Consider the following 16,584-nt stretch of genomic DNA (forward strand, 5'->3'; position numbering starts at 1 on the left):
TTTTTTTCCCTTTTTCTGCGCGCAGTTTCTGTTTCTGTTTGGGCATTTGTTCTGGTGTTTGTGATTCTGAGGTTTTGACTTTTGGCGTTGGAGATGGAGTTGCTGAGATAGGCTGAGTTGTGTTGAGTTCAGCTGGCTGAGAAGAAATGATCCATGTCAGGTCGGTCTGACATGAAATGGTTGCAGTAGTGATAGTAGGACGGGAGACAGCAGAAGAGTAGGTGATGGTTGAAGGGGCTGCAGTTAAACTTGCAACCCTCTTCTTTGCTTCGTGAAAGGAGATATTTTCTTTGTGCTTGATCTTTAGTATCTCGGATTCGCGTTTCCACACTGGACAGAACTTTGAAGAGGCCATATGGTTACCACCGCAGTTTGTGCACTTCACTTCCATAGTACAGTCGTTGCCCTCATGCTTGTCACCACGGCGGTAACAAACAGCAGAGGAACGACAGGACTTGGATCCATGTCCAAACTTTTGGCAGTTGTAGCACCGGATTGGATTGGGGACATACACCTCCACACCAATGCTACAATAACCAGCTCTAATCGAGTCAGGAATGTTTGCTCGCGCAAACGTGAAGAGATAGGTGTTCGTTGGTTGAACAACACCGTCCTTTTTGAAGGTGAATCGTTTTACGGCTGTGACGGATTGCTGAGAGAGTTCCTTGACAATTTGTTCTTCAGTCATGTCAGACAGGCATCGAGCTCTGTCCCGTACAATGCCTCTACACGAGTTAAGTGTCTTGTGTGCTGAGACAGCGACCTTGATATTGACAAATTATTGTATTTTGAGGAGATTCAAGGATTGTTGTTTCCGGGTACATTCTATCAGGAGAGAGCCAGATCGGAGCTTTGTAACATTGGCAACCTCTCCTCGCAGATACCAGCGATACCTTTGGAGATTGCAAAAGGGTTCAATTGCAAAGGCTGCTTGTCACAAGCCTCAATGATCAGGAAACGTGGCCAGTAGTCAGGTCGGAGGGGCGTACTCTCGTCAGACGAGGAGTTGTCATCATCCATGTGTCTTCCTTTTGAACCGGGGTATTGGGAAGCTTTGTCGTTAGTAATGTGGTTCGGCATCCCCTCTCCCCACCCACCATGGAGTGTCAACGAGGACGATCTTATACTGCACCGGGTCTCCAAGCTGCAAAGACCAGGGATAAGGGGGTGTTATACTCCAGCGAATTTGACATGAAATGCTGTAGCTGCCTACCAGATTAAAGGTCAGGATGGTTCTGTCCATGACAATCAATTGGAGACGTACAGAAATCGGAGGTCAGCATCACCAGATTGGCCCATGAGCCACCGCCTTCTGTGCATGGGTCTGCGAGGCTAATTTGTTTTGGTAGAATATTTGTTAACATTTTGAACATGGTCAAAAGTGTTATGTAATACCAAATTTTGTGTAGACATTCCATGCACAGGGCAAGGCGTGACCAGCCGATTGGTAGAATCAGGCCTATTCTACCACCCGTCTAGGCAAAGTTAGGGTCGAAGTGGTGTGTTGGATTATTGAACACTGTTGCCGGTTCCGTCATCCTCAACCACCAGACTCCCTTCCTCTACCGACACAGGGATGCAACCCACGGCAAACGGGGTGCCCAATTTGGTCGCCTCTTACAACCAGCAATGGGGTGCTGTGGACCTATTCTACCCCGGGTCCACACAGGGGCGAAGAGACATCGGCGTTACCCAGCACCCACCACGAGGAGGTTGCTCTTCAAGGGGTGCCTGTATATGATTGATAGAGGAACTGTGGCTGTCTGTAAGGAGACAATTAGAACTTAGCTGCATGCAATGGGTTGGCAGAAAAGTCGAGGAATTTCATCACAGATCATGAAACCTGAACAAAAGGAGTGAAGGTTGAACTGGTGCTTACAGCATAGAAATCTAAACTGGGACAATGTGATTTTCTCCGATGAAAGTTCTGTGTGGCTGCTTCCTAATACACTGAACTTCTGGACCAAACAAACTGAAAAACCTTTGTATCAGCGCCCAAAGTACACTCCGAAATTTAACGTGTGGGGTGGCATATCTGTGTTTGGGGCAACGCCCCTCTGTGTATTTGAAGGGAATATGAACAATGAGCGGTACACATATATTCTCGAGGGACATTTACTTCCATCTGCTCACGTGTTCTATGGAAATTTCTGGATTTTCCAGCAGGACAACAACCCAAGACATCGTTCAAAACATTCACAGGCATGGTTTCGGACCCAAAATATGACATTATTAGATAGGTCAGGGCTATAGCTTGGCCAAAGTCCAATAGAAAATGTTTGGGGACTTATGAAGGAAAGTGTCAATAAGAAAAATCTGAGAAATATTGCTCAAATGAAAGAAGAGGTGGTCGGATATTGGGACAGCATGGACCACGACTTTCTAACTTCTTTGATCAGTAGTATGCCCCGCCGCATTGAAGCCTGCATTGCTGCCCATGGCGACTTGACAAAATACTAACTGTTCACCTGTCTTTGAATCTGGAGTTATGTTCTGCTAGTATTCACATTTAATACGTGAGTAATGAGTGACAAAAATTTTAAAAAATACTATCTTAAATTCTCAATAATTTCTGGTTGTACTGTATGTGTTAAATTTTTCAATGGTTGAATCAGCCTTCTTTCTGGTGAAACGTTTCACCTAATTCACACCTTGATCTTAATTCTGATGTGATTTCTTGTTCTGACATGTCGGACAAGGAACAGGTCATGTCACGAAGAATGCCTCTGCAGGAGTTGAGTGTTCTATGTTCTGAAACAACAACCTCAACATTGGCAAATTGGTGGGCTGATAAATGATTGAGGCTGTTCCCTTCCACATTCCACAAGCAAAGAACCAGAACGAAGTCTGATGACATTTTTTACCTCCCCACAATAACCATGAATAGCCTGCAAAATGGCAAATGGGTTCAGTTTTATCGGCAAATGATCTTTCGTTCTTCAGATGAACTTGACCTATATTAAACAATAGAACCATTCCAAAAATTTCGTCGTTTTTACAGATTCATGATCTTGTCTTCAAGCTCTTCAAAATGTTTCTTCAAGTCATCCTATCATCCTGGACATCTTAGAACGTTCACGTCGGCATAGCAGGTAACACAAAGGCCGATGTTGAAGCTAAAGCAGCTCTTGACAAGCCCTCATCTCCACTGCTGATCCCGTACAGTGACTTCAAACCCACTATCAAAAGTTATAATCGGGACCTTATGCAAAGAAGGTGGAACACCCAAGTAGAAAGAAATAAACTTAATGAATTGAAGCCAACAATTGGCTATACCTACTTGGGTTGTCAGTCAAGTTGAGTTGAGTTGGGTTTTGCGTCACATCGAGGTAATTTTTACGACGATGTCGTATTGGCCACAGTCGGTTTACTCATGACTATCTGCTGAAAACGGATGGGGATGGACACCCAATGTGTGTCTCTTCCGATGAAGTGTTCACAATCAAGCATATTCTTCTTGACTGTGTGAATTTTTGACTGCAAGGTATGCACATTATGATGCGAGAAATCTGAAAGATCTGTTTCCCCGCGTGAGCGGGCATCTGATTGTAAACTACCTGAGGAAGTTGATCATGTATCATAAATTGTAACTTTGTAAAGAGAATAATGAATTGCTTCCTTTTTGTCTTTGGTGCTATGACATTTTCTGTTTTGAAATAGAAATGTAATGAATATATATGTTTTAAAAATGTAACTCTTTTGGACCTTGGACTTAAAATGGTAATGAATGGAAACTTGATCTCGTCACTATATGGCTGGAATAATGCCGATGTGACGCAAAGCCCAACTCAACTCAACTAAATGTCGACGTTTTGAACCAATGTGATTATGAGCCATGGTGAAAGTAAATGGTTCAGCAACCCTGCTCCACACCCACCATGGAGTGTCAACATGTACAGTATTTAATTGCATCGGGTATCCAGGACGCAAATACCAGGGATACAGGGTTGAGATACTCCAGCAAATATGACATGAATAGCTATGCTTGTTTACTAAATTTATTGTCCGGCTGGTTCTGCCCACAACAATAAACATACAGAATTCAGCGGTCAACATCAGCAGATTGGCCCATGAGCCACCGCCTTCTGGCATAGGACTCTAGGCAATACAATATCAGGAATAATTTGAATTTATAATACCCAAGACTAATATAATATATCAAATATGTGCAATGATACCCCCTGGCGTGATCAGCCGATTGATGGAACCGGGTCCATTCTACCACCCTTCTATGTGAAGTTAGGGCCGAAGCGGTGTGTTTGGGCAAAAGGAACATGGTTCCAGGCTTCCAGTGCCCTCAACCACCAGAATCCCTTCCTCCATCGACACAGGGGCGCGACCCACGGCAAACAGGTTGCCCAATTCGGCCTACGGCCAGCAATGGGGTGCTGTGGACCAATATGCCCCGGGTCCACACGGCGGGTTGAAGAGCTCTTAGTGTTACCCGGTACCCACCACGAGGAGGTGGCTTTATAATTTGAAAGATTTGTGTGATCCAGCTTGTGTAAAGTAGATTTCTAAACATGGTTCTGGGAAGTGTTCAGGGACTGATAGTGGATGTTATCACCAGGCACATTGGATGCCCCTGAAGATAGAAAACAGGTTTCAATGGAACACCATCGGCAGATGAATTTTCCAGAAGATATTTCATTATCAGAATCAACATGTCGGCGTTAGTTCGCTTTTGAAGAACCAGATTGATTGTTGATAGGCACGATATGATATATATAGTCAACATGACGTTGGATGAAGATGACGTTACAGCGGAAGCCAGCCTGTAACATCAGGGTTTCAGAGATGCCACACTTCAGTAGACAAAGACGTGAATATCTATGATGTACGAAAGAATAGCACTGGAAAAAAAATCCATGTTTACAAGCTTGGAAATGTCTTGGAAAGATGATGTTTCCAAGACATTTCCAATTTTGGAAAGATGATGTTTCCAAGACATTTCCAAATTTGGAAAGATGATGTTTCCAAAAATTTACAATTTTGGAAAGATGATGTTTCCAAAAATTTACAATTTTGGAAATTTCCACAAGGGGAGATAACTGGTGGGTGATGGTAAATTATTGTTATTTGCACGCCCCGGGACCTAATCCCTTGTTGATTGATGATTGAATCAAGGCAGTTAATAGTCACCAATTAACAAGGCCTACTGCCTTGTTAATTAACAAGTTTTTATGCCTCTTAAAGAAGCCCCTGGAAATGAGTTAAATCTTTGATGGGCATTAAAAAGTGGAATGCATTACTGTGACCTGATTTTCACCTGATGAAGGAGCAAGCATATGCTTCGAAACTTCGTGTTATTCACAATAAAGAAGTTGACATCCATAAATCTTGCTTTTCTTAGTAAAAAGGTAAGTTATTAAAATCTGCTGAGCTGTAGGCTTGTTAATCATGTCGCGATGTGATTATCGCTCTAACACGCCTGAAAGATTCGTCAACAGTGTGGTATGCACAGGCGTTGAAACTAGTATTGTATTACATTGGGTTGGTTGCATATTGTTTTGTGTTATGCTGTCAGTTTGTATGTATGTGTGAATGAGGAACCTCACATATTATTGCATTGAAAACAGACTAAGCTTAACATTATTCCATGGTCAATATCGCAATGTTAGTGATATGGTAGTATGCGAAAGTTTGTTTCACATTTCTGATAATACCTTCTTTTATGCAGATAAAATTATTAAAAAAATGAACGAATAATGCCATGCTTCTCTCATGGTAAGTAATTTATACACTGATTCTGACCAAATTAAATATTTCTTTATCGTCCGGACAGAATTCACAAATTACGGATGTTTTGTGTGGGTGTGTGCATGCACGCGTGTATAACATCTAACTTGATAGGTATTAAAATCAGGTCGTTTGTAACCATAATGACTATATTGGTTAGAACACTTGAGGAACAAAAATAATTTCACTCTTCAAAAGAACTGGAACAGTAACATTTCTCATGTTTTCATATGAGCTTCAAAACATTGAATGAAATAAATGCTGTATGATGAAATGGATCAGAGACCATTATCATGACATAAATGACGTGTGAATGACACATGTAATGGTCAAAAATATATAATCACTATGTTAGATACGTCAAACTGGTACCGATAGATGTATATCTAATAATACGTAAAAATTCAGTAGTAAATTTTCTTAGTACCTGAAATATAAAACACGAATTTGGGATGAGATGTTTTAATCTGAGATCAATCTGTTAGGTAGCAGTTTACTAAAGTAAAACTTAAATCAACTTCAAAAGATTGATCATTCGCAAAGTGAAGCAGATCTCACTTATACTGCAGTAAACAGTATGGGGATACACAACGAAACATACCACTTACGTGATAACAATTCCCTGTTTATTGCATAGAGCTACAACGTTCAGGATAAACAAGCTGATTGAATGTTGGTTGATTCCATCACTTGGACAATGGAGTGGATTTCGACTTGTTGATCTTACTCTCCTGTTGGCCCAAACGATGTGCTACTTGCTGAATTACCTGTTGTTAATTTGCTGCTTGTCTCATTTCACTTAGCATATATACATTGAAATATAAAACACATAAATAACATAGAAGGCGTAAGCCATGAGTGGTAACGGGAGACTATATGGACATATTTTAATTAATCATGTTACAACATGCTGAATTTTACAGGAATTATAAATAGTTATATTACATCATATTATGAAATGTTTCAAAATATTACAAAATTTTAAATATACATACACATTTATAAGTACATTATAAATATATTAAAGATGAGAAAGAAGAGACGCTGAATCAGCAAACTGTCTAACAGTTAAAATTCCATTTTCAAACTGGTGTCTCAGTTCTTGAAGACGACGTTCCAGGTATCGGTATTTCTTCTTCGTGGGTTGTCTTTGGCCTTCGGCATATTGCACCAACGAGGTGTAGGAATAAACTTCTGTTCAAGTTGAGCATTAGCCATTTCGAAGTCGAATGTACACTTTCATGCTTCTTCTCATTATATATCCCCATGTAATTAGAGGAGAACTGATCCAGAGCGATTAATGTTTCTCGCCAACAGTCTAATTTCCAACCCAAACTGCAAGCTTGTCGGTATCTGCTCCCTCGACCGTGACGGACACAGGGACTGGGCTTCTGGCCACCTTGACAAAATTTCTTCAACCCAAACACCGGGACATTAGGAAGGGTGGATGCTCATCAGATGCTGTTATTTGAGAATACCCCCGGCAGTTCCTGTCTGATTGCAATAGAGTATACCAGAAGTGTATGCTTTTCGGATTTTCTAATGCAAAGATGGCATAGTGACTGATCCAATTTGATCTTATTTCTGTGTTTTTTTACCTCGATATTTAATCATGCCACGTAAACATATGATGTCTATTACATATTATATTTATGACAAATGAAAATTTACTTAGGTATCTGCAATTTTAACTTCAGTACACATCAAATGCTTATATGTATTTCTTTTGCAACAATGAAGTTCTGTTCATATCCTCCAAACATTGTCGGCCCATAAGTTTTTTCAGGGGTCAATTAACATTGCATGCAATTCAGCGATTACTACCCCCTTTGCTGTAACCAGTATTAGGTGGTATAAACCTACACATGTTATATGTCATAATTGACTTGATGGTCAGTTAAACATTGAACATTTAAAATGTGTTCACCACTGCAATTTCGACTAGTCAAGTCGATAATCCTTTCGTTAATCCCTTAAACAATCATTACTAAAAACAACACCAAACATCAAAGACTACCGCCAGTCGCCTTAACGCCCCCATGAAACACTCATGCCGCCCCGATGCCGCTATTTGCCCATGCAGAACAATCATTTACCATCACCCATCAGTTATCTCCCCTTGCGGATATTTCCAAAATTGGAAATCTCATCTTTCCAAAATTAGAAATGTCTTGGAAACATCATCTTTCTAAGACATTTCCAAGCTTGTAACTGTGGATATTTTTTCCAGTTTGAATTTATAACTGGTATGATGGTAAAACCACTCAGATTATCCGACAGAGGTTCCCATTTCGCATTTCTCGTGTAAATACTCAGCATTATGAATTAAGGTCTGATGTGCCAAATGTATTACATTTTATGTAGTATGCTCATGGAAGTGCAGCAAGACGAATTATCAGCTGAGATACAAAACAAACATTGATCAAAGGATTAACCGATAACACGCTGGTTGATTAATTACTTTTATCTTGCACAGCGGATTTGTCAAAAGGTATTGTTTATGTATGTAGATTTACTAATCTATACTGATTACACCCTGTCGTAGAGTACCTGTGTAAAAGCAACATCTTTCCTTTAATGTATTAACCGCCAGTAAGTTGATGGGGGAGTTCCTCTTTTGCTAGTCGGATATATTGTTTATTTAAAGGTCACATGCAACGTAAAACACAACTTTGCAGATTCTGATACCTTTCGGTATGGACTTACCGAAACAAATCATCAAAAATGCAAATTCAACTTATAAAGTTGAAAAATAACGCGATGAAAAAAACCGCGCGAAATCGGAGTTCAAACGATTCCATAATTTTCCCCAGCGCTTTGGGGAAAAGTGGTTTCAACAGCCAACACCTGCCCTTTCCACCGAATACCCCCAGCCTGACACTCTGCCAACGAGGTATCTGCCCAACCGCGACACAGACATTCGCCGGCATCAAACCCCAACGTCCGCTCCTATCGACACCCAGTCCGCCCTCGCCCGTCCGCCAAATCTAACGCCCAACAACTCCGACACCGTGACCACAAAATCCTGTCCTCAAACAACCTAACCCAACCATGCCAACGACTTCTATCCCGCCACCGCTGCAACCGCTAATGCTATCATGACTCGCACCACTTCATCACGCCATGACATCCAACACCGCGTCACACCCCGTTTACCACGTCTCAAAACCCAACATCCACATGTATTACACCACCCACCCATGCCATCCGCAAAACGAACCCCGTCGTCATTAATCCTGAGCGCAACAACCAACCGCCTGACCGTCTGAACCCACAAGGCTCGCTCTGGGAAGTAAAACCCACAAAAAATACCGCAACCCTTCGATCATACTGGTACCGCCATCCAGGTTTATCTTCGATGTCCCAAAGCAATGCGAAGGCCATATGTCATGAATAAGGATAATTGTGTTTTAATTATGTTTGATTTTTGGTCGCATATGACCTTTAAGGCGCAAGAGGATCACCAGACCATGTTAATTAGCAAGACAATGGTACGGGTGGGTGGGGATTGTGGGGGAGGAGATGACCAAGAAAAAGACAAGTGGATTGATTGCTCATTATTGGCTAATTAAATTACCTTTTAAAGAAAGTTTCGCGAAGTTTCGTTTCAAACCTGGGATAACTAGCTGCACCAATTAAGGGTAGTTATGTACTAGTAAATGCAATCACCCGAGAGAAGTACAGAACAAGTAACATTCTTTGAACACTCAATATCACAATCAACTGAGGGAAAAGGATGCGAGAAGCAGCATTATCCGTTGAGATGTATGAATGCAATATTTAAAAAGGTTACGTCATGAGCAGGATGGGAGAAGTAGCTTTACCAATTACTTGCAAAGTATATATGCCCACATATACATCATCACATTTCCTTATCATATTTCATCATGGCTGAGAAAGGTACAAAGTTAGATGGTAGGAGAGCAGGTGGAGAATTGTTGCTGGATGGATAAAGGTATCTGAGACGAAATGCCAACAGGAATGGTACCATTATATGGAGATGTCAGTGCCTGAAAACAGCCTCAGTCACTACAACAGCAGATGGGACAATCAGCATACACATCCAGACCAAAGCTCTATTGGTTCCTATATCCTTACTAGTAATGTACAAATACGGGCACGAGAAGAGCTGACAATGGTACCAAAGTTCATTGTCAAAATTGGGATAACTGGCTAGATAAATTACAGAAGTGAGAAATTTCACTGTCAAATTTGAGGCTGTCAACATCGGGACTAAACCTTTTGTGGATATTGATGGATACATTACTCGAACAAGGTAATAACCAGACATTGTTGCAGACTTAATCTGTTTTATTTCTAATATTTGCATTTTGTTTTTATTCATTTGTGGTAGCATTCAACAGAATAATTTGTTTTCGCCGTGTAGCGTAATGCGACAGACAACATACACTAGGTCATACCTAGGGCGTGTGGGAAATATGATTCATGGTTGCATTCTATAATATGTCTAGATATTACAGTCATGGTATAAATACGCTATAAGTATAAGTAGATCGTATGTTTTTTATTAAGTTTCAAAATGCATGCAAATATGGCAATAAAATAATTAGGATTGTAAGACAAAATATAAAGACATACATTGACTTCCTTATTTTTCAGTCATGATGTTTTACCACTGGCAGATGATTAAACTTCAAACTGTTTTCATTTGTTATAATAAAAATGAAGATGGAAATATTATCGAGTAAAAAAGATTTCATTTTGTTGATCAATCTATACCTATACGATCAATTGCGCATGCGGGTGGCGCAGCAAAGGTCACGAACCCACTGAAAATACTGGGATATCATCCAGGTGCTCAGGGGAGAAAAACAATAACAAAAGCAACAACCAGTGGGCGGAAATTGCTCTGGATCAGTGCCTTGTTAAATGTGTTCATCATATGATTGTTTTAATCATGTTTTTACACCGTCGACTTCCGTGTGCGATGTGTTCACTTCCAACAACCACCCGCTTATAATAACACGTCACATGAGATAAGCCATGTGCTAAAATAACACACAAACTTCAAAGTCCACCCCTTGTCAACGTCCTGAGCCATATAAAAATTGAAAGGTCGGCTTCCTGAGTCGACATCTCAATCTATTTTCATGTAAGTGGTAATAATTCTGAGCATTAGAGAACAGATTGGCTTTTTTGAATTTACTGCTTTTCAAACTAGAATCTCATAAACTATTTGTCTCTGGAATCATCTGTGATATGAACTTATGTAGTGATTTCTAGAAATTATTTAACGTTATCTTAAAATTAAACATTTAGTCACATTTTATTGTATATGACCAAATTAATAGTTACACTATAAAGATTTTAAGAAGGAATTCATTTGGGTTCTTTTTGCCCAGTCCGCCCGTGTGTGGACAATATAACCAATTATCTATTATCAAGTTCATGATATTTCGTGAATACACCAACTGCATAACACTGTCTCTGACCACAAACCCAAATGGGTTGTACTCTATTCGCTCTATAGTCTTAAATCAACAGTCTTGACTGTTGATTCTCAATGATAAATCCACCCAAACGGTCCATCCCTTGTGACAGGTGTTAATTAGAAGGTACCATTAAATAATATATTCTACTACAATAAACCTATTATTCCCTGGCAAGGGTTCACTTTTATGACATGTAATAAACCCTGTCCAGTTAGTCAGTGGGTCCGGTAAACTTTTATTTAATCAATGATGTAACGTAGGTCTATGTAATTTATGTTTATGCAAACCGTGACAGGTCAAAACTATTTGCGCTTCTGTGGATAATAAGTAAAACATACACTTAAAACGGTATTTTGGAAAATGCTAAAAAAATCAGGGCAAATATGACAGTCAATATGAATTTTTAACACCTAGAACAACAAGGATGCAGACGAGTGAAGTTATACCAGGGATAATCTACAACGTCTTATAGTCTCCCTGGGTATACTATATAGAATTTGTTCTTAGTTGATCGCATAGGAGGACGAATACACTCCTAGGAGGACGAATACACAGTCTATACACTCACAGGGATCCTTGGGAAAAGGAGAAACTGAAAGAAGTAGTGGTAAAATCCTTCCTAAATTTCCAAAAATTTCCAAGCCTTGGAAACATCATGTTTCCAATTTTGGAAATTTTTGGAAATATGATATTTCCAAATTGGAAATTTTTGGAAATCACCATTTGTTTTCTTGTGTAGGTGCTTGGCTGGTTTGACCAATGACACATTTCTCAAGAAACATAGTGAGTGAGTGAGTTGAGTTTTACGCCGCACTCAGCAATGTTCCAGCTATATATGGCGGCGGTCTGTAAATAATCTAGTCTGGACCAGACAATCCAGTAATCAACAGCATGCGCATCGATCTGCGCAATTGGGAACCGAAAACATGTGTCAACCAAGTCAGCGAGCCTGACCACCCGATCCCCTTAGTCAACTCTTACAAGCATGGGTTACTGAAGGCCAATATTCTAACCGGGACCTTCACGGGTCAGGAAACATAGAATTTGGGGATATATATCACCAGATTAGCCCACGAGCCACTGTCTTCAGGCATAGGACTCTTAACAAAACTTATTCTGACAAAAGAAGTTGCACAATATTCAGTGTCAACATCCAAATGAAGCTAACTAATGTCAACATTAACATTTCCAAGCTCAGGGCTTGGTGTGACCAACTGATTGATAGAGACGAGCTGAAGTAAGGGTCGGAATGGTGTGTTTGTGAAAGGAAACACTGTTGCTGGCTCTTTTTCCTCACCCATCACAATCACGTCCTCCACCGACAAAGGGTACAGCCCACAGGAAGGTTTGTCCAATACGGTAGCCTTTTACGACAGGCAATGGGATGCCGAGGACCTACTCTTCCGAGGATCCACACGGAGAAGTGCAATTAGCGTTACCCACGAGGATTTAACTCTGCACGAGTGCCCTACCTTTAATTGACACACATCATGAATGCAGAGAAAACCAAGTTCTGGTCGTGTTTTTGACTGACTGACAAAAGTGGGAAGGGATAATGGTCATTGATCCGCAAAATATATCATTACCGCTCCATCATGTATGGTGAAGCATATGGAAGTAATTTGCGAAGAGTAGATACTATCCTTCACCGAGGCCTGAGGCATTGCTTTGAAACTTTTAGACCATCGCCTTTTCATAAACTTGTACGTGGAGGCAGATGAGCCATCCCTAAAACAACGCCGTCTGAAATCTTTAAAATACACTACAAAATCATGTTCATATCAATTGAATCCGGCTTTTGACTGTGTATTTAATCCTCTTCACACAAATATTTTCAATACAAAATCATCTGTTATCAAAATATTTATTATCACATCGTCATTTGTTTGATATCCAACCATGTCACGCGTATGGAGTTATCGTTGGATTTAGTCACCGTCAAGGTGCGATAGCCAGAGACTATGGGTGAAGTGTCACGGCCTTAGCGCCAGGGGATTATCGTGACAGAAGGTATTGACAATCGCAAAATATACAGTAGGTAGTAATCGAAAATGTGCGTCATGAGGCCTAATAAGAACGACCCACTGTCTGCACAGAAAGCAGACGGACAGCAGAAGCAAGCGGACGACAGACGAAGAGCATTCAACACCACCAGCAGCCCACAGCAGAGGGGTCCCGAGTGAGAGCCAGCGACACTGCCATAGCCAGAGCCAAGGTAAGCTGTTCTTCCTTGGACAAGTCCATTGTTTCTGAATATTGAAAACGTGTTGTGTTACAATTGATTTCGGAATTGTAGGTATGTGGTTTCTAATAAGATGTTTCTATGACACTAACTATGCTCAAACAAACAACGGAAGCTCAAGAATCTATATACATGGAACTTGATTAAGCACCCTCTAAAATATGTCATAATAGTGATGTCGCTGTCGATGATCAGGATATGTAAATGATGCCATTGTTTAGGAGCACATTTTAATATAAAAAAATAAGGTTTCGGTTTGCAAAGATCTAGCCAAAACGGAGCCCATGTATACGTAATCCCTCGCGATGGCAAAATACTCTTTATGAATATGTCAACTAGTTATGATTATGTCAAATGTTTTGGTGTGGATATAGCAAAGTGGAAGGAGAGTATTCAAAGGCTTTTAAGGTCTGCTCCAGAGAGGAACACTGCCACCAAATTCAGTCAAAGCCAAACTTGTTGCCATGGATATTTTATTCAGACACGCAAAACTACCAAAAAGGCTCCAGTACACCAGCAGACCTATATATGAGCCAAATTAGGTGAAGAAATACTGTACGGTTGTAGAGCTCTGCTCCGGAAAGGAACACTACCACCGATTTCAGTGGAAGTCAAACTTGTTGTCATGGAAACGCACAAAATATTTTATTCAGACATCCACAACTACCAAAAGGCATCAAAACACCACCACACCTATGTATATGCCAAGTTTGGCATATAAATAGTGAATGATTTTTAAGTTCTGCTCCGGAAAAGACGAATGTGCACGGACGGACAAAGTCCATTTTAATACCACGTGTTGCAGGGGCATAAAAAGCAGTATCTCTGACTGGCCAGCTAATTGTAGAAAACATGTCGTAACGTTTCGAACGCTTTGTGGATCGGGACCTTAGCTTGTAAGATGAGGCCCGAACACTCCCTACGAGCACTTGTTTGAAGCAACTATGTGTACTCAACAGACGTTTGACAACCAACACCGTAAGTAAACATATCAAGGCTCTTTGTTTAAAGGGTCGCCAGGCGTCCATTTCTGACTCAGATGCAAATGATCCATTGGTCAGGCGAAAGCAGGTTCTCCTTGATGCTGCTGATCGTCGCCTGAGAGTCTTAATGTGTGGAGAATAATTCATTCTACTGTTCCCTTAAGTGGAGGCTCATTGAGTGAGTGAGTTAACATGTATCGTCACATCGGCAAAATTTCAGCCAACAATTAATTATCATATTAAAGATCGATTAGGGGTCGATTATAGGCACAAACCATCCAAACCGGCTGCGAGCTGATCACCTTCGTGTTCGACTACCATCTCGCGGAACCATTTTGACACCATTACATCGACGTCAGCGTGTGCTGTGGCTCGACGACACCTCCGATGGACTCTGCGAGACTGGAATCGATTTGTCTTCAGTGATGAATCAAGATTTACCATCATATTCGTTGATGGTAGGATGAGGGTGTGGAGGCGACGCCGTGAACGTTATGCTCAGTGTTGTGTACAGGAAGTTGAAAGATTTGGTGGCAGAAGTGTCATGGTTTTGGATGCTTTCTGTGGGATTGCCCTTTCCCGACTTCGGTTTATCCATTACTGCGACCAGGTTCTTGTGCCCGAACTTATTCCTTTCATGGCAGGATATTGTCCAGGGCCCCGTCTCACAAAGCTCTCGTAAGGCTAACATCTGGTCACTTTCCCCGTAACATTCCTACCTCCTATACTGTAACATATACTGTAGCGCTACGAGAGTTTTCTGAAACGGGACCCTGGTCTGCACTTCAACATGACAGTGCCAAACCCCATACAGCCAAGCTGACCAATAAGTACCTGCAGAACGCAGGAATCAACGTTCTCGACTGGCCGTCAAGGTCACCTGATCTCAATCCATTCGAGCACGTCTGGGATGCTCTTGGTAGAGGTCTGCGCACTCTCAGGAACTAACACCAGAATTTGCAGGATCTTGGTGCTGCTTTGCACCGACAACCCAATAATGTGTTTACACGCATGGGGAGGCGTTGCTTGGCAGTTCCCATACACGTTACTGAACGTTTGAAACATCAGATTTAATTTCTTGTGACTTGACACTTTGTTTACGTCTTTTATTGATAAATTCTGTAACCACATGGAACCGATTTGGGGCATTTTGCTTATTCTCTGTTCATCCTATCGACCTTAAGAAATAAATGATAATCTCCATACCACATTCTTGAGTCCTTTGTTTTATACATGTATATTTTAACATGAATGTGAAGTATCTAGTTTGACTCAGTATAGCATGTAACTTAAAAGTTATACAATAAGGCAAGACAATACACCAGCACCAAGGTAGGTCACCATAGTAGAAACCATGTGGACGTATAGTACTTCTGCTACCTGCATGGACCCTAGCCGGAATTACATCATGCCTTCAGCCGTTGTCATTGTAGTTAAATTTAGCCATAATTTAAAAGCACAAACACACTACGTTTTGAAATATTCGGTCAGTTTACTTTGAGTGTTTTGTGGTTTACATACCCCCACGGGAGGACAATACTTTTACAATGCTTCAACCCCCTGTGACCATACATCAACTCACTTTAGGCTCAGTTATGATGTGGCGTGTGTTTCCAATGACTATAAGTTGGCATTGGTTACTTTACCGTGAAAACTTCATGGCTATCGCATCATCACAAACATTCTTGATCAGGTTGCTGTGCTTCATTTTGATAACCACCCATTATCTACACGACCCATATGCATGCACGACAATGCTAGGTCACATCGTTCCCGATTTGTGAGAGGGTTCCTAATGCTGTTGAGACTCCCTGCGACGGACGACAGGTGATACTATTTCAGTGAACTGCTATTTTACAAAATCAACAGTGATAGCATTTCTCACGTACAGAGCATACACATTAACATATTGGTTACATTTTGTTGTTTTTCTGTAGTCAGTTATTCAATGTTCATCAGACATTATAGCCCTTCTAGAATTATGACAGTTCTAACGCCTTTCTGTTCATATTACTTTTACGTATACTTAACAAAAGGTCATTATAAAGTGAGTGGGTGAGTATGGTTTTACGCCGCTTTTAACAATATTCTACTCTATTACTCTTGACCAAAACAGCAATCATTATATCACTGACTACCTTATATTACACACACAAACAAAACATGA

General features: G+C 40.8%; 1 protein-coding gene across 3 annotated transcripts in view; it reads right to left on the minus strand.

The window, feature by feature from the left end:
• Positions 1-16,584, minus strand: part of LOC124258565 — a 245,541-nt gene that overhangs the window by 57,588 nt on the left and 171,369 nt on the right. For 2 of the 3 annotated variants that reach the window (XM_046692626.1, XM_046692625.1), the window contains one exon: positions 13,073-13,441. The exons of the other annotated variant lie outside the window; for it this stretch is intronic. In XM_046692626.1, coding sequence (XP_046548582.1) covers positions 13,166-13,441 — 276 coding nt within the window. In that variant the 3' untranslated portion in view covers positions 13,073-13,165. Of the gene's footprint in view, positions 1-13,072; positions 13,442-16,584 lie in introns of those variants that run through there. 3 annotated transcript variants of the gene reach the window in all.

The sequence above is a fragment of the Haliotis rubra genome, unplaced genomic scaffold (genome assembly GCF_003918875.1).
Source record: "Haliotis rubra isolate DU_JTF1 unplaced genomic scaffold, ASM391887v1 Scf699, whole genome shotgun sequence".
Classification (NCBI taxonomy): Eukaryota; Metazoa; Mollusca; class Gastropoda; order Lepetellida; family Haliotidae; genus Haliotis; species Haliotis rubra.